The sequence below is a fragment of the Acomys minous genome (assembly GCF_964271855.1).
Source record: "Acomys minous genome assembly, chromosome: 7".
Classification (NCBI taxonomy): domain Eukaryota; kingdom Metazoa; phylum Chordata; class Mammalia; order Rodentia; family Muridae; genus Acomys; species Acomys minous.
Window position 1 is genome coordinate 46,459,990 of NC_140488.1, and position 22,109 is coordinate 46,482,098.

At 34.4% G+C, this 22,109-nt stretch overlaps 1 protein-coding gene across 1 annotated transcript in view; it reads right to left on the reverse strand.

Annotated features, from left to right (window-relative positions):
- Positions 1 to 22,109, reverse strand: part of IL1RAPL2 (interleukin 1 receptor accessory protein like 2) — a 1,137,954-nt gene that overhangs the window by 267,879 nt on the left and 847,966 nt on the right. The window contains exon 6 of the mRNA XM_084789849.1: positions 13,494 to 13,568. Coding sequence (XP_084645975.1) covers positions 13,494 to 13,568 — 75 coding nt within the window. The remainder of the gene's footprint in view (positions 1 to 13,493; positions 13,569 to 22,109) is intronic.

A 22,109-nucleotide genomic window follows, 5' to 3' on the forward strand; every position in this document is an offset into this window, starting at 1 on the left:
GGAATGTACCTCTAAATTTTTGAGAGGGATTTCAACGTGGTGTAGTTTTACTTTGGAAACTTTTGAAATATTGAGTCTTCCAGCTGATGAGATAGAGATATATTTCCATTTATTTATGTGTAACTTTTTAAAAAAGGCTATGGGTGTTTTGATTGATGTATGTGTGTGTACCATGTTTGTGTTTAGTGCCCATGAAGGCCAGAGGATAGTTTTGGATCCCCTGTAACTGCAGTTACAGATGGTTGTAAGCTGTCATATGGGAGCAGCAGGTCTTCTTAACCACTGAGCGATCTCTCCTTCCCAGTTCTGCCTTTTTAATTGCAATAGTGCTTTATAATTCCCAGTGTACATATCTTTTACCTATTTAGAAAAAATGGATTTGAACGCATTTTATTATTTTACACTATTTTTAAATGAGAATTTTTACTGTGAGCCTTCTAGATTGTTCGCTAATTGTCTCTAAAAGCACAAATACTCGCACTGTATTTATTCCATGTCCAGGAGCTTTCTTCAATTTACTTGGTCTAACATTTTAAAAAAAGTTTTCTTCTACTTAGAAAATCATGTCCCGTGAGAACAAAGATACTTGTATAGTCTTTTCTGGTTTGGGGGCAGCATTTACTTCCATTTCTTGCTTGGTTGCATTGGGTAGGACTTCACGTATGAGATTTAGAGAAATATCCACCTGAGGATCCTTACCCTACTCTTTATCTTATGGAAAAAGCTTCCAGTCTTTCAACATTTGGTATCCGATTTTTCCTATGAGTTTTTCCATATATGACCTTTACTCTGTTCAAGTCATTCCTTCCCATTTCTAATTTGTTCCATATGTTTTTATCGTGAAAGCTTCTTGAGATTTTTTTTCAAAAGTTTCACCCACAGCTATTAAGATGCTTATGCGATTTTCATATGGTGAACCATCTGTACATTCCAGGCTAAATCCAACTTGGTCATGGTGCATAATCCTTTTAACATGCAATCGAATTCAGGTTGCTGGTATTTTATTGAAGACTTCTGCATGTATACTCATCAAGAATATTGATCAGCCTGTAGTTTTCTAGTAATGTCTTTGTCTGGTTTTGTTAGCTGAGTAATGCCGGTCTAGTTGAAAGCATTTGGAAGTGTCTCCTCCACTTAAACCTCCTAGATATATTGAGTATTGGTAGTAAAACTGTAAACATTCACTACAATTATTCAGTGATACCATGTAGTCCTGGGGGCTTCTTGGTTGTGAGATGTTTTATTTTTAATCCAGTAGTCACATTCAATAATTTTTATTCCAACTTTCTAATTTTTTATGATTTACCTTGCTTTGTTCATGTTTCTAGTAATTTATCCATTACCTTTAAATTTTTCAAATAATTGTTTATGCCATTTTAAAACCATAGAAGTAACAAAATACTGTGCTATCAGTTATTTCCATGTTTTCATTTCTTATTTTATTTAGTTGAGTCTGTTCTTCCATACTGAGGATTGAATCCAAGCTTGCAAGCCTTGCATTCTAAGCAAAGAGCTCTACCTCTGAGCTATAGGCATAACTGGTTCCTTCCTCTGAAACTACTAAGAGCTTATCAGTTTTGTCAATGACTTAATATTGAAACAGCTCCGAGTTTCATTAATATTTTCTATTTTATTTTTTATTCTTTATTTTTATTATTTCATTTTCTTCTCCTTGTCTACAACTACTTCCTCCTCTTCCTCCATTTCTAAATTTAGGTATTTAGACTTGATTTGCTATTTTGAATTATAATGCTAGGTTGTTACTTTGAGAAATTTATTTTTGTCTAATTGATGTATTAGCAGCTATAAACTTTCTTTTTATTACATTGTATTAATTATACAAAAGTATTTCATTATTTTATTTCAATAAGCACATATAATGTATTTAGACATATTAATCCACTCCATTAATTTTTATCAATTCCTTTCTCTCCTTCTATTGTATCATTAATAGTCTCCATTTGTCTTTCATATACCCCCAGCCCCTGATTCTACATATGATATAAAACATGTGATATTTGTCTTTATGGGACTAGCTTATTTAACATAAGAATAAAAATCTTAGTACTATGTTTGCTGTATCTCATAGATTTTAATGTTTTGTTTTCATATTTTTGTCTTAAGAGGTTATCTTCTCTTTTGATTCCTTCTTTAACTTGTTCATTGTTCAAGGATGTTCTTTAATTTTCACATATAAATTTTTATTTGATTAAAATATTTTGATATCTAGTTTTATTCTATTATGGAAATCAATGCTACTTAGTATAATTTGGGTCTTCTTAAATGTATAAATAATTATCTCAGAACATGGCATGTGACAAAACTTAGGAAATGTTCCAGATGTATTTTTAAAGGAATGTATCATCTGTTGGATGGTATTTCAATTTTGGGCAGAGTGTTCTTTATATATGCCATTCTGATCCATTTGTGTTATAGCATTAAGCTCCCTCTCTCCCTCCCTCCCTCTCTCTCTCTCTCTCTCTCTCTCTCTCTCTCTCTCTCTCTCTCACACACACACACACACACACACACACACATGAGAGAGAGAGAGAGAGAGAGAGAGAGAGAGACAGAGACAGAGACAGAGACAGAGACAGAGAGACAGAGAGAGACAGAGAGACAGAGACAGAGACAGAGGGGGGGGAAGAGGGGAGAGGTGCCATGAAAAGAGAAAATGATATTTGGAGGGTAGATGGGGACCAGCAAAGGAGAGAAAGGAAACAAGACAGCATAGAGGACAAATATAAACAAATTGTGGTGGTATTCATGCTTAGAAATGTCATTATGAAATCCATTATTTTGTAGACTACCAAAAAGTTAATTAAAAATTTAAGGTTAATTAAACTATTTCAAGTATATAGAACAGTTGAATGAATTCAGAGAAAAAATACATACTGAGTTATCGACAGAGCTCCGAGGTAGAATTTTGCTTAGCACACATAGGCCCTTGAATAAATTCCCCAAACTACAAAATACGTGAAAATAAAAATGCGTAGCAATGTATGCTGTCCATAAGAGCCTATCATTTAAGTGTGAACATAGCTGGAAAGCAAAGGAAATGTGAAAGTAAAGTTTCCTTTTGGATCTTTACTCTTACTGTTTTATGCGTAATTGAAAATGAACCTGATTTATCCTACAGTTTCACTAGTGTTTGCCTTGTATGTGTCATTGTTCAGCAGTTGAGTTTCCATGTAGTCATCACTGCCATGTATGACTGGAGAAATAACCATTTTACTATTATACAATATTTTTCTTCGGGTTGATGACATTTTCTAGGTCAAAATATAGTTTCTCTGACATCTAGGATCAAGCCTGTTTTCATTTGATTATTATACGTTTTATCATTTTCCATCTATGTGAGGTTATGGAGGGAAAGAACCTGTATATTCTGATAGTAGGAATGTGTAAACAATTGAAGTCACTAAAGAAATCTGTATGGGGTTTCAAAAACATCTGTTAGCATACTCTTATATTCTGACTAGAGGTGATTATCCATAGGAAGGGCTTACTACTATTATTTTATTATTTTCTGATTGATTTGTTCCTCTACTGCCTCTTGTGTTTGGTAATGCAAGCCTCTGCTCATTCTCAATCTCAGTAAACAGAAACTTTGCCTGTGTTCGTCCAGTATCTCTATGAGTAGTTTTTAATTCTTTTACATTTCATTCGTATATGTCCATTGATTTCAATCCAGCTTATAGAGGTTTGATTAGTTGGATTGGGTCATATGTCTCTTTGCTCATGTACTTCATAACATTATGTTGGAATGCACAATGTTTACAGACTCGATCTGAAGGCAGAACTTTATTACCCAGTCCAACTAGAAATTCTTAAGGACTTTTAAGATTTTTCAAGAGCCAGTGACTTTTATCTACTCTGGGCTTGTGTTCATCATTTTTTTTTCAGTTGGAGAGCCTTTCTAACTTTTCCCCAGGAATGTGTAACCTATTTATCCTTCTTGAATTGGTCTGTAGTACTAAGCATATAAAGCCTGTTTATTTCATTCTCATCAGGTTATGTGTGACACAAATTAGTCTCTTGTGATGCTGCCACCCAAAGTCAGAATATTACATGTACAGAAAGAGATATCAGAAAGAGAGATTTACATTTATGTTTACAACAAAGATATACCAATGCCTATTGTTTGCTAGGTAACCCAATGGTGCAGAAAAAATATGCGAATGTTCTAAAGAGTAAAAAGAATTAGTGAAAGTGATAAAATTGAATAATTAAAATATTAGCGAGCTACAAGTTTTTATAGAGTAATAGAAGTGATGTTATATTTCAGTGACATAAGAAATGAATGTGACATGATTAGTCAGATGTTCCATGTATAATGTTCAAGCACATGAATAGTGACAGGCAACAAAGGACATAGTAGTGTACCCCTGTAGAATATTAAAAGAAGTTGGTATGTGAAGATATATGTCATTAGGTTTTTCATTCTCGGGGGACAATGTATGATTCTTCTTATTCTGCTATATTGCCAATGTCAAATGTCAACTCCATTGATCATTGTATTAGTTACTTTTCTATTGCTATAATAAAACTCTATGATCAAGACGACTCATAGAAGGAAGAGTCTATTTGAACTTATGATTCCAGAAGGAAAAGAGTCCGCCATGGCAGCCAGAAGCAGACATGGCAGCAAGAAGTCAATACTGAGTGCTCACATCATGAGCCTTAACCACGAAGAAGAGTGGTGAGGTTCTGAGCTCTCAAAGCTCCCCTTCAGTGGCATATTTCCTCTAGCAAGGCCACACTTTCTAAGCCTCCACAAACATTATACACCACTTGGGACCCAATGTTCAAATATATGTACCTATGGAGCAATGCTCATTTAAAAAACACCAGAGTCATCTATGTATGTTCACTTATTTAGTAAGTACGATCACTTGGTCTAATTATTGAGAAACTTAATTTGAAGGTGCAGTCGCATAAAGGGATGATTTATTGCTAGCAAAACATATGAGAATTGTAGAAATAAGAGCATAGGCAGACAATTTACATTGTAAGACTACACCTCTCCCTCTTATATGGAGAGAAAGAGGAAAACTGACATTTTTAAATAGAGGGGAAGAAAATTGAAACATTTTACTTTGAATTATCTTGGCTTGTTTACCTAGTAGTTGGATGTAATATTTTTTTTAAACATTTTTTTTCAGATTAAAATACAGCATGTGTTGAAAGTCCTGAAGAATAAGGAAAATTCACTCTTTTCTTATGTTTAGAATTAAGAATATGGGTGGATTTGAAACACGATGAAGAGTAGATTATTCATACCACTAAAATAATCCTCTTGAAAAAGACAGCTGGACAATGACTAATAGAATTATTTATCAGGATATACAGACAAAATGAAAGTCAAATAATGTTAAGCAGAGACAAGAGCTGCATACAACAATATAACTGTGGTCTTTCCCTTGACAAATGAAAACTTAACTCTCACTCAGCTAATATTGTATGTTATAGGTAAGTAGGATCTCCTGTTCTGCAAACTATAACCTTTTCTTTTCCCACTTCTACCAGCCCCTTACAAGCTGTCATTTACCTTCCCTTTCAAGAGTTCTTTATATATCAGAAGGCTGTAAAAGCTGAAATCTCAGAAATTGACATTGGGAACAAAAATAAATAGATTCATGGAGAACCAGTATGGAATGTTTTCAAATACATTTTTCATAAACAAAATGGTCATTTATGAGAACAGGAGTTTTGAGGTTAATAATCTACTTGGTTGAAAAGGAAAGTAGACACAGTGAGAATTGAGTAAGTAATCTTTGTAATACATTCATACATGTATAATAGCAGGGTAATAATAAGTCTGGGCTGACTCCTAAGGACCAGGCTAATAATCACTGATTCGGTTGTGATGCAGCTGATCCCTCTTGTGTATGTTCAGCTAAACTGCCTGTGGGTATTATAAAAGACTTTAATCACTGCACGTGTCGATGGTTAATGTTATCTTGTACTCATCCTACTTTACAGAACTATTAATGAAATTAATTAAATAGTGCCTGAAATTTATTTGAGTTCCTTGGAGAAACACACTGTGTAAATATGACGTGTTATTAAAATTCACCCTTCTCCTTCTTTGATTCTCTTATATAGTATGAATCTCTTGCCTCCTCGAATAATTTCATTTTGCCATAATTTAGAAAAACAGGTTTTAAACCTGGGCTTTGAAAAATGATTCATTCTCTAGTGTGTGACCCCATCCCACACCGTGCTCATACTTTTTGTGTATTATGAAGTCATCATCGAAATAAGCCTGAAAACACACTATGGCTGTCATCTTAACAAGTTAAATGTAATTAAACATCTTGGCTATAAATGGAGAAAATTACCATTATAGCAATGGGTATACTATAAACACATCTGCATCTAATGAAAAAAATTAAAGTCTAAGATAGGTCTTCAGTGGGCCAGAGCTCTCCCTGTTCATGAAAATAAAGTGTCTTGTAATCATATGCAACATTTAAATATACATTAGCCTTACTCCCAGGTTAGTACTATGATTATAAACTAAACCAAAGCTTGGTTGGTGACAATTATCATGAAGATCTGTATTAGTGTTGTTTTGATTTACACTTTGTTGATTGTTAATTACAGTACACATTTTTAAAGTATTTATTGGCTGTCTGTATATTTTCTGAGAAACATGTGTGTGTGTGTGTGTGTGTGTGTGTGTGTGTGTGTGTGTGTGTATCTTATTGTTTACATAGTGAAAATGGGCTGAGAGTAATTATAAAATTTTTCAGAGCTAGAAAGAAGTTTGTAAGAATAAGGCCAAATTGGCAACTTACAACATACTTGTAGTGCCTATGAATGTTATACATTTTGTTTGTTTAGTTCCATCATACTAGCAGCACTGCTTTGCTCTCCTTTTTTCAATAGATTTTTGGACAGAAGGTAAGCAACCATCCTTTGGAAATTATGTGAGTATCCACAGTGATTTGATTTAGGAAGAAAACAGAAATTATTTAAAGAATGGTATTTTGGCTTTCCACTTTTGAAACCAAGGCTTAAATTCCTTTCCGAATGGTAAACTCATCTGGAAGCTCTAGACACATCTAGCAACTGGCTATGAATCACAAGGCACATAGCAAAGTTGTCTGTAAGGCTGTGTAATAAAATGACAGAGAGCTGTATACAACCTATTGTTAAAAATCTTTTGTATAGGAAGCTTAAGTGAGAAGCAAAAAATATGTTCAAAGCTAAGAAATTTTACTGTTAGAATTATATTTTATGAACGTGTGTCCACTGTGGGCACATATTGTTACCCTAACATCTGTTCTATCTGAACTGATAGCAGTAGCATCAATTCTGTGGTGGTTTTTAGTAGTTCAATTTTCTAATCCATGACATTCATTAAGTAATGGATTCTTTTCAAATGTCTGAAAGTGGAAAAAATAGACCACCATTTTTTCACCATATATAATTATGTACCATAGACTACAGGAAAACACTTATGTAGATACTCCCTTAATACCTGAGTGGTGTGTATTTTACTTAAATACAGATGCCTTTACATGGCTTTATTTTATACTTTAGCTACATGTCTAGAGACCTGAAGAAAGTGTCTAGGACATTCACATATGACTAACCCTTAAGTGTTCTAGCAGTTGAGGTAGAGGGTATCTCTGCATCATTTAGATAATTACTTTAAGTATCCTTTTTATACTTTAAACATCTAGGCATGATGCAGCCATTGGAAATTTTTTCTGCTCTCTTATAAATAGATTTTTCAAGACACAGCTCAGACATGTCGTGATTAGTTTACAGGTATCTGGTACTACTAATATATTTGAAAGAAAACAATCCGTGACTGTAATTCATACACTCTGGAGTCAGAAATGATTATTTCAGGCCCAATTTGGACTACTTAGAGAGTTCAGGGACATCTTGATTTAGATATTTAGAATCCATCTCAAAAACATAGGGGTGGAAATACAGCTAGTGGTAAAAAAAAAAAAAAAAATTACCGAGCAAGCTTCATACTCAGCATTGCAGTAATCATCATCATCATCATTGTCATCATCATCATGAACATGGATATTTTTGTTTTTGTCAAAATATATATCATGCAAATTCCATGTGATATCACAGTTTAATGAAATAATTATGTACTGCTTTTCATAGCAATAATAATTCTGGTTTCATGATTTATAATAATTAGTTGATCTCCCTTGATTTGCTTCTTCTCTTTGAAATTTAGGAAGAGTTGTATAATTTGGGTAAACTAAGCTGACTCAAGTGTGTAATAAATAGATTTTCCCCTTTGAGGTGTTGTGTGTCTGTGCATGCATGCAGATGACTCACTATGGATGAAGTCATACATGCATGCGCATGTGATAGCCAAAGGTCAGGTTCAGATATCTTTATCCTTCTCCACCTTACTTTTTGAGATTACCTTTCACCAAACCTGAATCTTGTAGGTTGGCCAATGAACTTTAGAATAGATGGCCATATATTCCCCCAGTGCCCTAAACCAACACTGGTTTTACATTTACATCCCATTACACTTGATATTTGTATGGGTGCTAGGAATTATAATAAAATTCCTCACGATTGTGTGGCAACACTTTCCCTATTGAGCCATCAAACTAGCCCCCATCAAGTCATTTTTAATGACAGCCATATTGAAGTACATAATGAAAGGCTTTGGTTTAAAAAGTTTAACCTTTGGTAACTTTTATTTCTTTCTAATAAATCTCGTGTTTGAGTTGAGATTATAGGTGTATGTAAGGATATTGGTGTTGAATGAACTCCTTTAACATGTAAGATTCTGCTACAAGACTAGTCACTCTCCCCTTTTCCATTACAGTTTTAGTCATTCTCACATTGCTCTGAAATTCTGCTTATCCACCTGCCTTCCCTACTTTAGTGTTTTATTGTTTGCTTGTTTATTTTTCTTACACCTTCCACTCCCCATGTTGCCTTAAGTTTTACATTCTGTTTTCTGCTTCTATAGAGACTTTACCAATGGTCTCCTAGGAAACCTAATGTTAATTTAATAAAATTAAATTGTATTAATTTTTAATAGAAGATGTGTTGGGGAATTCATTGCTTTGTTGCTTGTTGCTTTATTTATTTCAAGATAGTTTCACTATGTAGCTCTGGCTGTTCTGGAACTCACTTTGTAGATCAGGTGGGCCTCAAAGTCAAGTACTGGGATTAAAGGCATATGCCACCATGCCTAGCTAGAGAGATTGATTTCTGATGAAGATTTGCACTCATTATACACACAGAGAGAGTTTGATCCAGGAGCACATAACACTGTCATTAAATATGAATCTAAACAACCTGTCAAAACAAAATAAATTCTGGATGAGACTAGAAAAGGAAGAAAATGTATCTTTTATACAAGATTAGATTCACGTAAAGAACTATTAAGTGTTTGAAATATCTGAAATATCTGCTTAAACTGTTCCATTGATCCCAAGTTTTGTGATATGCCCATAGGCCCTCTGATCTTCTCTTTTGAATCTTTAACATAGAAAGTAAAGGTGACATTATTTACTTTCTACATGATTCTCTATGACTAGCTTTAGGTGTTCGGAAGCATCCAAGAAGCTTCCATGATGGTACATTTTCAATATCACTTTTAATCAAAGTTGTATGGCAGATCTCAATTTTTTGAGTTATAATTTGTTTATGGCTTTTCAAATCTTACAGAAACTTCTAGAGTATGCAAGGTATGCACTGGTGTTCATTGATAAAAGTAGTATGTAAGGAAGATGTTCTCCAACATCAATAAATTTCAGGTAAGGTAAATGCCCCTATGATATTTTAATATTGTGTTATTAAAAACAGCAGAGGAAATTATAATGCAGTGTTAGTAGTTTTGGGAAAAATATTAAAAGCTTTTTTATTCATCTGTTGAGAAAATTATCAACACTGGTATAGTAAAGGTTTATTTCTTAAATATAAAGCTAAACTTACCATTACAGAAAGAAAATAAACAGAAAGTGGAAACTGGTGGATTTGCACATTCTTGGTGTACATTCTTTTTGCTGTTTTCATTTGGAGCATTATTCCAGACAGTGTCAACTGCATACTCTTGTTATTTGAGAGCAGGAGTTTTCCGAGTATTTTGTTAAGAATGTGTTTATCATCTCAACGTGTATGGTTATTCAGTTAAAAATTAATCTTCTCTCAGCATCATAACGTGAACACAATTTAGCAACAACCCACCTGTCATCGCTATGTCAGCAAAAATGTATGTAAATTTCTGGAGCCTCGTGGATGACTAATGGATTACACCCAGGAGAAAGGAAGGAGAGATATTTTATTTTCCTCTAGAGATACAACAAAATATCTTTATGGATACCAAATCTATGTATTTAAAAGTATTTATTTTTACTGAAAAATGTTGTTCATTGGATTACGTTTGAGACCAGCCAGAACTGAAAACAGACTCCTTACAATTATTCCAGACCATGTTTCTAAAGCTACCTGGAAATTCACGCTCAATATTTCCCATAAAATTTCCTTGGTGCATGATGAGAGTATAAACTTTTCTCCATAGGTGAAGGAAATGGAACTGAAAATGCTCTAGACAACTGAATTTTTGTTCTATTTACATCTTCTAACAAAGTATCTCAATTTTAGTGGCCATTGTCAATGAGTTGACTTTCTTGGGGACTTTTGTATCACATGTCGTAAAAAACCTATGCTAGAACACCTGGGCTGGATGCTTCATTTCAAAGAAGACTTCTTCATTTACATGTCTGATGCCTTGATACTCGTTGGACCTTTTTCTCTCCATATGATTGATGCCACGCTCATGTGGCTTGTGTGAGTCTCACATAACGTAGTGGCTTTACAGCTGATCAAGAGCCTGAGAGACAAGTTACAAGTTTTTCTCAACCTAGCCATTAGATTCTCAGAACATTCTTTATGCTGTTCTCTATTAGAAAAGCTGATCTCTGAGGCCAACCAAGAGTTGGGCGAGTAACAAAAACCAAAAGTATATTGTAGGAGCAGCAAAAACCCGTGTCTTTAGCGCAGCTCTGCCTCATTTGATAAGGCACTTAGGTATTTATTTGGATGGGACTGATGAGTTCTCTGGAAACTTCTGAAATTCTTATGTCAGTTTGAGGATGCCTGAAGCTGAATTCATTGATGATAAACTTTAGAGTCGGCTGTAAAATAATTTCTAGAGGCTTTCATTATTATGAAATTATTGACCTTTGATATTAAATTTTGAAATTCAACGTGCTTTGTGTGAACAAGTATTCTGATATATACTAAAGTATCTCACCAATAATACCACCTTATATTGAGTTTTTAAATTTCCTCAGATATCAGCTGAAGTATCCAATAAACCATTATTTTTCACTATTTCTCTTTTCCTGTAGTGAGATTTTTTTTCAAGTGTTTATCATTATAACTACAGATCTTCCATTTAGATCCAGGAGCTGATATTTACAGTACTCATAATAGCGTCTTTGCTACTCAAGATTAAAAGAAGGCAGTTATCCAATTTTCTATTAGAAATTGTTTTCAGACTAAAAACTTTGGCTTTATACATAATGTAAATCATAATCATATTGTGGTAATAACTTTATAAGGTGATAATTTTGGTGAGCTGTCTTAGTATGTGTTGGAATAAGTGTTCATGCAAAGCAAACATATTATAGATGTTATAAACAATCTATATGAGGCTACACTTGGGGAAACTGAGTAGGATATATCCCTTAGAAGAGCCCATATCCTGGTTTTGAACAGTGATTCTTAACTTCTCTGTTGAAGTGCATATAATGGCAGAAGAGAAGCAAAGTTCTAACTATAGTCATCATAAATAAAATTTACTCAAATTTTATTTGCAATATTTATGCACATTTTGTTTTCTCTGCTTAGTATATATGTTTTTTGGTAAGATAATATCACCAGAACCCGTAATATAACCTAATAATAAAAGATCATTAAATGTATTTTTTTTTGAGACAGAGTTTCTCTGTGTAGTCCTGGCTGTCCTAGACTCACTTTGTAGACCAGGCTGGCCTCAAACTCACAGCGACCCCCATGCCTATGCCTCCCAGAGTGCTGGGATTAAAGGTGCCTGGCTTCATTAAATGTCTTTATGTAACTGCTCAGAACCCACAGAGTACCCTTGGCATATTCCCATACTAGTTTAAGTGGAGAAATGTGAGTAAAACTAACTGGGTAGAAAGGATGTCAGCACATCTATATTTTTCACTTTTTTTAATAAAATATAATGATTTCAAAGATAATATGGGGAAGTTGGAAGAACCATAGTCTGATAATTCAACATTTGTGAATCAGATATCATTCCCAGGTTTATTATATCTCTTCTTTTGGTTTAAACAGACTTAACGTAGGCACTCATGCTATGAGTCAGCATTGGAAAACTACATTTTAGAGCAGTGACCTCTTGGGGATATCATTTTCTTTCTCCTTTTTTGAAGATAGGATAAACCGGACTGAATCTACATTTGGTTGGAAAAATCAAAATGGCAGTACACAATTTCCCAAAGAAATGAAATATTGAGTTTAATTGATCCTCCTTGGCTATATAATTGCTAGGCACGTCATGATCATAAATTGCAAAAGTTCATATATTTTCAAAAACTTACTCAGTTCTTTTATGTGTTTTTTTTAACTTGAAACACTTGAGAATACTAAGATCAAACTGAAGATAGGTGAAAGCTCACAAATGTTAAGTAATGTAGTTTTGATTAAAGGCCACCCTTTGGAAGAGACCCAGACGTCTGCCTCTGAATTTCATTATGGTTCTTGAAATCATGTGGATTGGAGGAAGGGTACACACACACACACACACACACACACACACACACACACACACACACATATACATACATGCACACACACATACACACACACACATACACACACACACATACACACACATACACACATATACATACATGCACACACACATACACAAACACACACACACTCAACCTTTTATATTCGTGAAAAGATAGTAGTACTCATAAATCACCTTGTTACTTATCTTGACATCAGATGCTTCATAAATATTTGGATCTTGTCCTTAAAATGCATTTTAAATAACACTGGAGTGTGTTGTTGAAAATAATATCATCAAATCATTTTAAAGGCTGAACAGTCTTTTATGAAGTGCTTAGTCTCTAGAAGTTAATTGTCTCCAAATAAACATTTTGGGCTTGACATATATCAAAGTCTTTCTGTACCAATCACCAATGCAAGACAACCATGAATCTATCAATCAGAGTGTTAAAAGGCTCTGTCGCATAGCACACTTAATATCCAGTATAACAAATTAGTATTACCATTCCTTGATGCAATACAAACTCATTTCCTTAAACTGCTATTGTACTGAATGCCAGGGTTATAAATGAGCAGAACACAAATTGATTTGCATGTAATAACAGTGGCAATAAACCTTTCCCAGTTCGTGCAATTTTCTCCATCTGTTAGCAGAGAACAAGTGTAGGATCTATTATTATTCCCAGAAGGAGACTTACCCAGCTGGACATCTATAACACTTGGCTGATTTTCCATGGGGAACAATGGCTTGGGAGGCTTGTCTGTGAGTAAAGCTAAAAGAGAAAATGAAAGAAAGTAATGGAAAATTGAGATAAATTATAGGGTAAGGAATAATCTACCATGTATGATATTTAATGTTTGTAGACTTGATGGTGTGTAAACATCTATCAGACAGTGTTTGTACTTGGGTTGTTACTCTATCCATACAATATCCATTCCCAGCAATTTTAGAGCACCTTTGATTCACTCAAAATAGGCTATCTTCACATCTATATTTTCCAATAAGTTCAAACAAATGCACTATTTATTTTGGATGTATTTTTATAAGCTTGCATGTTACAACAGGAAGATTTAAAAAGTAAAATCAGAGAAACATTAAATGTTCATATTTGCTCTGTGGCACTAAGTAGTCTCAGTGAACTGTAGTGGAGATTCCCAGGAGCATAAGGCTTCTAAGAGTCCAAGTCATCCCTATGTGTTAATCTTAAGCAATACAAGAAAGGACTGATATCTTCTCTGAATTTTTTAAAAAGTTGGCATCTTTTTTTTACAAAGTCAGGTTTTTTGGGTTTACATACAAGGAGGTAAAATATTCTTCTTTGTTCTCAATTTATAATCTAGGAGCATAAACACTAGACTAGCACGACAAAATAAAAAATAGAATAAACCATAGTATAATCTAATGAAAGGTTATAGTTGTAGCACTTAAGTAGTAAGAAATGTAAATATATATGACTTGGAGGAAAGAGAGGGCAATGCTGGTTGAAAGGATCAGGGGGAATTTTTATAAAGGGACTTGATGTCCATGTAAAATTTATTTTTTCCATGTAAAATGTAAAGAATGAAAAAAAACAGAAAAGCAGAGCGTAAAGAGAAATAACTTAATGAAACCTTAACAACACAAACCATGGCACAGTGATCAAAGTTGTCAAGAATAATGATCTGATGAAAAGGAATTCAACAAGTGATGTGGAGAGCCAATTGTGCATGGCAGGAAAAATACAAATTGGAAATGACAGTACATAGATAGGCAAGGATTAAATTCAGAAGGATCATAGGAAATTTGCAGACAGACTTAGACATGATATGTCTAGGCTAGAGTGTCACTGGTAATACTTGTAATAAAACAATGACTCAAAGGTAATGAATCTAATGATCGTTAACTTGGCATGTGAGATGTGCTGGGGAAGAACAAAGGTAGGTAAGAAAGCACAGTCCTAAAGTTGAGGCAGGGCAAAGCAATAATTGAGACAAGCATGAAGTCTAGAAATTTTAAAAAGAAAAAGAAGGAACAAATCTTAAATATAAACAGGCAAAACACTATGAATGTAACATTTACATAATTCATGATTGTTTTGTGGTCCTTCTTGCTATATGTAGTTTATTTTATATGTGTGTATTAATATAAAAGTATCTGTAAAAGTAAAAAATGATACAAATTTTAAAAAAAGAAATTACATTTAGAATCAACTAAAGGATTTATAAAATAAAAGATCATTGATGGTTCTCATTTAAAAAAAGAAGAAGAAGAAACAAATCAGAGAAGTAACTAGAAGAAAGCAACTAGAGGGCCTGGCATACAAAAAGATGAGGTCATGTGTACTATTGTCATAGAGACAACCTTATTTCACTCTATTAGTCATATTCTGAATTTATTGAAATTTGTACTGTATGTGTGTCTTGCTTAAGCTATGCAATTTGATTTTACCTCTTTAAAATGTTTTATAGACCTTTATAAAACACAGGAGGCTTAGCACTCAACTAAGTTATAAAAGGTAATCATTAAATCATCATTAATTGACATTCTTGGAAATCCTTGCTGATATGAAATTAGTCTGTCTCATATTTGCAAATATATTTAGAAAAAAGTGATAAGTGTTGATTTGTAAGGTTAAAAAATAGAATTTTTTGTCATATTCTCAAAAATAATTGTTGATAACAAAAATATACCAGAAAGCTATGTAGAAAGTATATTTGTATGATATAAGTTCCAGCTTCCTCAATTTCTTGAGATAGGAAGGGTTTAGTGGATAAATTGTTTGCGTTTTCAACAAATCTTCATTGATAGCCCACAAGATATATATTGTTTCTACAAAATTTAACATTTTTAAAGCAAGCAGATTTGTGGATAATTTACACAGACTTAAAAGTCTATTATATCATCTTTATGATATATTAATTTCAGTCAATTTTAATGACATGATCTCTAATTATTATTTAGAATATAAGGAATAATACCTTAAATATCTGAATTCAAAATCCAGTCATATCAGGGGCTCAGTTCGGCTTGCACAGTTTACTACTATTAGTAATAGCTAAATATTTGAAACAACTTAAATTTTCATTAATAAAAAACTGGTTAAATAAACTTGGTAAAAAAATTGTATAATTATACCATTTATTATGATATAGTAGATAGATTTATATTAGTTTGTAAATCTTATATAAACACCTTAAGATAAATTGTAAAGAAACAAGATCATAAATATTGTATATAGCATGAATATGTAACTGTAAACTTGTAAAAAAGTATAAAATATAGATACATATGGGCCATTCGGGCATAGATATATGTACAGTTTGTAACAGTGGTTTCCACTACGGTGAGAAATTGGTTAGCTGAGGAATAGTGGGAGACATGGGGAATGCAGAATGGGTAGCCTGCAACATATTCTAGTGACATTACATAAACAGAGCACGAATATATTTAGAAATATACATATACACATATACACAGATACATATATGTATATAAAAATTTAATTTAAAAAGAGGCCATGAATTTTAAAAAGTGCAATGAGTGTGGGAGGGCCTTGGGAGGAGGAAACATAAAGGAGAATATATAATTATAACATAACCTTAAAAATTAATAAGACACTTAGAATAGTATACATGTTCTATGCTTTAAAAACAGGGTTGAAGGGGAAGTAAAACATAGACAATTTTTTTCTTGTTTATATATAAATAATTCTTATTTCCTTGTAGAATTATTGCTACTTTTTGTTATGTATCCAAATCATAGATACTGGGGTTCCCCGGAGAGTGTTCTTAATTTCTTTTGCAAATTCATATCCATAAATGAATTAAGTAGAGTGCTATTGGTGGAAAGCAAATGTAAACAATGTGCTTCATGTGCTGAAGTGATGGTCTTCTCTGCTCTCAGTAGGGTATGAATCCAGGCTCATGTTCTTCAGCTATAGCTACCCCAGTTTCATAGTTAAATATCTACTACTAAAGTCATAGCTATGTATACTAAGGCCGATTTCAAGTATCTTATACTCATATGTTTTTCACAACATTCAAGATGTTTTAGATATATTATTATTTGTGATTTATGTAGTGACCTGGAGCTATAAAAGAAGCAGTTGAAGTTTCAACATAGACATACAACTCGCAAAGCTTACAATGTTTCCTTTAGTGTGACCTTATGACCAAAATTCCCTGTTTGTATGATGAGTATAAGGGCACATCTATTGTAGGTAGGAGATAGGTAAAATAGCTGACAACAACAACAACCAAAACAAACACATAAACAAAAGTTATTTTAGCCTCTTTGACTCCTAGGCCAATCAAGTGGTTTCATGGCCAACAGCCAGTTGAACTATGATGACTTTAGGCATTCTCATAAATATACTCCGTTCTCTTTGTTTTCTTTAGCTTTTCTTAAAATTTATTTTTAATTTATATATTCCCTTTACATCTTGATCGAAGCCTCTTTCCTCTTCTCCTCCTGGTCCCTCCCTCCTACTATTTTCCCTCTATCCCCTCCCCTTGTCCTCAGAAAAGGGAAGCCACCTCCAGTCCACCTTGGCACATCAAGTTGCATCGGGACTGAGCTCATCCTCTGACATGGATGTCAGAGATAGTACCTGCTCAGCTTACTAGGGGATCCACATGAGGATCAAACTGCCCGTTGGTTGCAATATGTGTACTCTGGCCTAATCTGATACCTACCCATGGGAGAAAGCCAACTCCTGACTCCATTAATGATAGTGTTATGTTTACAGACAGGAGCCTAGCATAACTGTCCACTGAGAGGCTACACCCAGCAGCTGATTGATACAGATGTTGAGACTCTCAGCCAAGCATTAGGTAGAGCTCAGGGAGTCCTGTGGAAGGGTGGTGGAGAAGGATTGAAGGACCCAAAAGGGACAAGAACTCCTCCAAAAGACAAACAGTGACAACTAACATAGACCCATGGGGGCTTACAGAGAGGGAAGCACCAAAGAGCATGCATGGACTGGAAAGATACACTTTTCAATCCAAAACCCATGAGAGGGAAGGACTGAAATTGCATCTGGAGTCCACCAATTCCCTGTGGGACATTTAACTGTGTGGAGCATCACTTAATTCTAGTACCATACTTATGCCTGGGAATTGCCAGGAAGTACTGCATATGTATGATGACAAACCATCCCGTGCAATAATAGGATTTAAAGATTAGCTAACATACATGCTACCATGGGCACGACAGCTCATTGCTCATTCTCTCTTCCTCCCTCCCTCCCTCCCTCCCTCCCTCCCTCCCTCCCTCCCTCCCTCTCTGCTTAGGAAAAGAAGACAAGAACCACCAACATCAAGCCTCCGGAAAAACTGAGTAGACATTTACAATTTCATCAGAGAACTCATTTACCTCACCCTAGACCTTGAGAGGGAGTGATTTGGGTATGCCTAAATCTTACTTTGTGGTTGAAAGAATGGAAACAAGGGAGTCCGTTTTATACACATACTCCAGTCTGAATCCCCTCCCCTGCACTCCCATCTGTAGCTGCTTATCTGCTTGTGTTTAATTATCCTTAAATATAATTGCTCTACAGAGTATACCAACACACTGGGCTTAATGTGCTAAGAAGCTACTAGACTTACTGCCTGCTCTTCCTTAAGTGAGATTTTATGTGTTCGGCACTAACATTCCTGAGGAGTGTGCTCAAATTAACTCTTTTCCTTGGAAGGCAGTGGTTTACATCATGCACTGCCAGATCAGTCAGTGTAGCTGAGATGATTTGACAACTCCATGAATATTGTGAAAGATATGAGTAGCATTATTTATTGAGTGGGATGAATCAGTTGATTACATTGCCTGCACATTATACACTATTATTGCCATTTTTATTGTCCTCTTCTGCTTTTCATTTGTCTGTTTAATTAGATTTCTAAAAAGATCAAGTGGAACAGAGTGAAATGCAGCAATTAATTCCTTGAATGATGCCATTTTGGAATGAAGTTGTTAAGGTCAATCAACTAGACCACCCCCACAAAGCCTTAAAACCACAGACCAAATGTAACATTGATAGAATTCCTGACTGTTTCGTGGTTCTTCTTGCTGTAAGTACTTTATTGTATATATGTGTAATAATATAAATGTATATGTAAAAAGTATTTAATAAAAAGTTGTAAAAAAAATCACAAACCAAAAAATCACCATTTTCAACAGCATTTGAAATCACATACTAACATTTCTATTTTTGTTCCAACATTTGGCTGTTCATACCTAAAAATATCTTGGAGGATAAAAATCTGAACTTATCAGAGAGGAGCATAAATCATCGCAACTAACAATACAGTCTTTTAAATGGTCTTGAATTTTTACTTATTTTTTAACTTATCAACTCCACATATCACAGTTATTTTCTCAGTTTCTGCTTTAGCACACTACATTAATTTCTTCTAAACCTGCATGTTGACTTAAATCCTCACCTCAAGCTTATAGTTGTCAAATGGTATCATCTATATTAGTTAGCAGTGCAACTATGTGGTTGTTTACATAGGAATGGCCTCATAGGCCCATGTATTTGAATGATTGGTCATTAGGAAGTGGTGCTATTTAACAGGGATTATAGGAGCTGTGGCCTTGTTGGAGAACGTGTGTCACTGGGAGTAGGCTTTGGGATTTTCAAATGCTCAAACCAGGCTCAGTGTCTCAGTCTTGCTGCCACCTACAGATCCAGATGTAGAATTCTCAACTTTTCCTCCAGTACCATATCTATCTGCATGTGGGCATGCTTCCTGGCATGCTGAAAGTGGACTAAATTTCTTAAACTATAAACCAGCCCAAATTAAATGTTTTCCTTTATAAGAGTTGCCATGGTCATGGTGTCTCTTCACAGCAATAAAGCACTGACTAAGACACATAGTTTGGCATCTTCTGTTATTATATACCATTCTGATATATTTTATATTACCAACAACTTGTACGTAAGGTCCCACAGCTTTGATTCTCAAAGCAGCCATCTGAATTGAGGTCTGTCTGATATCACCATGTCCACAATACTCTCCCTAGTATCTTCTGCTTCTATTGGGAAATCTACCTAACCTCCAATAGAAGCTTGCCTGGTAACCACTGAAGCTAATTTATTTTTCTTGTCTGAAATCCTTAAGTATTTGCAAGCTCTTTCAACTATTCATCTGGCAAGTAGCAAGCGTTGCTTTGAATATAAAGTAATCCTCACTTCATATAGGTATGCAAGTCATCCCAACTGGAGTTTTAACCTCTTGGATGATGAGGATCGTGCCTCCAATAAGTCAGCATACAAGGTAATCTTTGACCATGTAGAACAAATAAACATAATCTCCAAATTAACTGTTGCTTGAAAATAGGGCTTCCCACAGGACTCTTTGATTGCAAGGAACACAATTTGGCTGATTATATACAGCAAAAGGAAAATTTATCACAAGGCTCTCTCAAGGATGGCCGGGAAATCTGGGGATCTAAGCCTTGGAATGGAAGAAACTGGAACAGATGTATAGACAAGGAGGATGAAATAATAGTCTGAAACTATGTACACAATTGAATAAAATTGGTTTTATAGCTTTCCAAATGTGTTCCACTTTATTCGTTTTACTATTTTGTTCTATCTCACTTTGATCAAAGTTTTAAAACTCTAAGAAAGATAAGGTGAATGGGCAAGATTTGAGCTTTTATTATAGTCAAGTATACATATATATCAAGAGGGAAAGAATCCTCTAAAAAAGGTTTGATCAACTTCTAAATTATTAACCCTTACTGCCAGACCTGTGAGTCAGGGCCCCTTTGCATGTCAAGTGACCCTTTCACAGGAGTTGTCTGAGACCTTCAGAAAACACAGATGTTTGCATTATAATTCACAACAGTAGCATAATTACAATTATGAAGTGTCAACAAAAACAATTTTATGGTTGGTGGTCACTGCAACAGGAGGAACAGTATAAAAGGTCACAGCATTAGGCAGGTTGAAAGCCAGTGTGCTTGACAGTTATTCACCATAAACTGTTCTGTGTATTGCTGGATACAGAAGAGCCTCTGCTCAATCAGATGTCAGGAAAACCTATAATGATGATGCCACATTGTCCAATGGTTAAAGGAACAAAATCATTCATTGGTAATAACCCTCAATCAGAAAGGAAATATAGGCTGCTACTAGAAAGGAAAAAAAAGTAAACTAGATAGCCAAGTCACAGTATCGGCTTGTTTCATTAATTTCGATGTCAACAATATTTCTTGGGAGATGTACGATTAATAAGATGTCCTGAAGATGTGCTTTTAACATTGTGCATTTCACTACGCACTACAATGGTATTTGCTCAGTGTACTTTCGAATTCAAAAAGGGGGTGAGGAGGGGTCATAACAAATCTATGCATCAGCCCCTAAGGTGTAAGGTACCTGAGAATCATAAAGTATGTGGCACTGAGAGGAAATTAAGGACTTTATAAGAAAAAATGGATATAATCTCTCTATGGGAAAACAAAAAGGAAATTCTTCCTGAGCAAATTGGATTTTGGGAAGCTAGGTATCTTGTTAATAACTTTCAAAGTTTCCCATAATTAACAAGACTAACACAGATGGTTGATTAGTATAAACATTTCATACACTGAACACAGACTTAATTTAAAAGTTTCTCAATGCTGAACATACTAAAAGTAACATCCCTCATTGAAATACTTTATATTTCCTTTTGTAATTAGGTAACAATTTCTTAAGGCCTGGAATATGTTTTTCTGGAAAACTGAAATAAATAAATGTGTTATGGTTTTGGTTTTTGGAGACAGGGTTTCTCTGTGTAGACCTGGGTCTCCTGGAAATCACACTGTAGACCAAGCTGACCTCGAACTCATAAAGATCCACCTGCCTCTGCCTTCCAGAGTGCTTGGATTTAGATGTGCACCACTGCTCCCAGTTAAATAGATTTTCTTAATCTGAATACAGTGTACATATTTTACTATTTAATCTAAATATCTTTTATGGAATTACAAAGATGAGACCCTACATGATTTAGGTGATAATACAAGAAAACACACACACTTTTTATAATTCAATATCAGTCTTAACCTATCTCAGTATCAATCTTCCAAACATATAAACACAAACAGGATCTGTCACATATGAGTCTCCTTTGTCCTATTCCTTGTTCTGTGTTCCCCACTTCAATTTTTTTTTGTCAAATCTTTAGGTATCCAAGGTTACACATCTCTCTCGCTCATCAAAACAAATTACAAAGATGTCCTTTTCTATAGCTTTCAGCCACCTGTACTTTAGTTCCTTTTATAAGTTTATCTTTAAATGTGGAAAGGAAAGCTTTATTCCTTTGAAGGCAGTTTACCAGAAAACATACAGAGC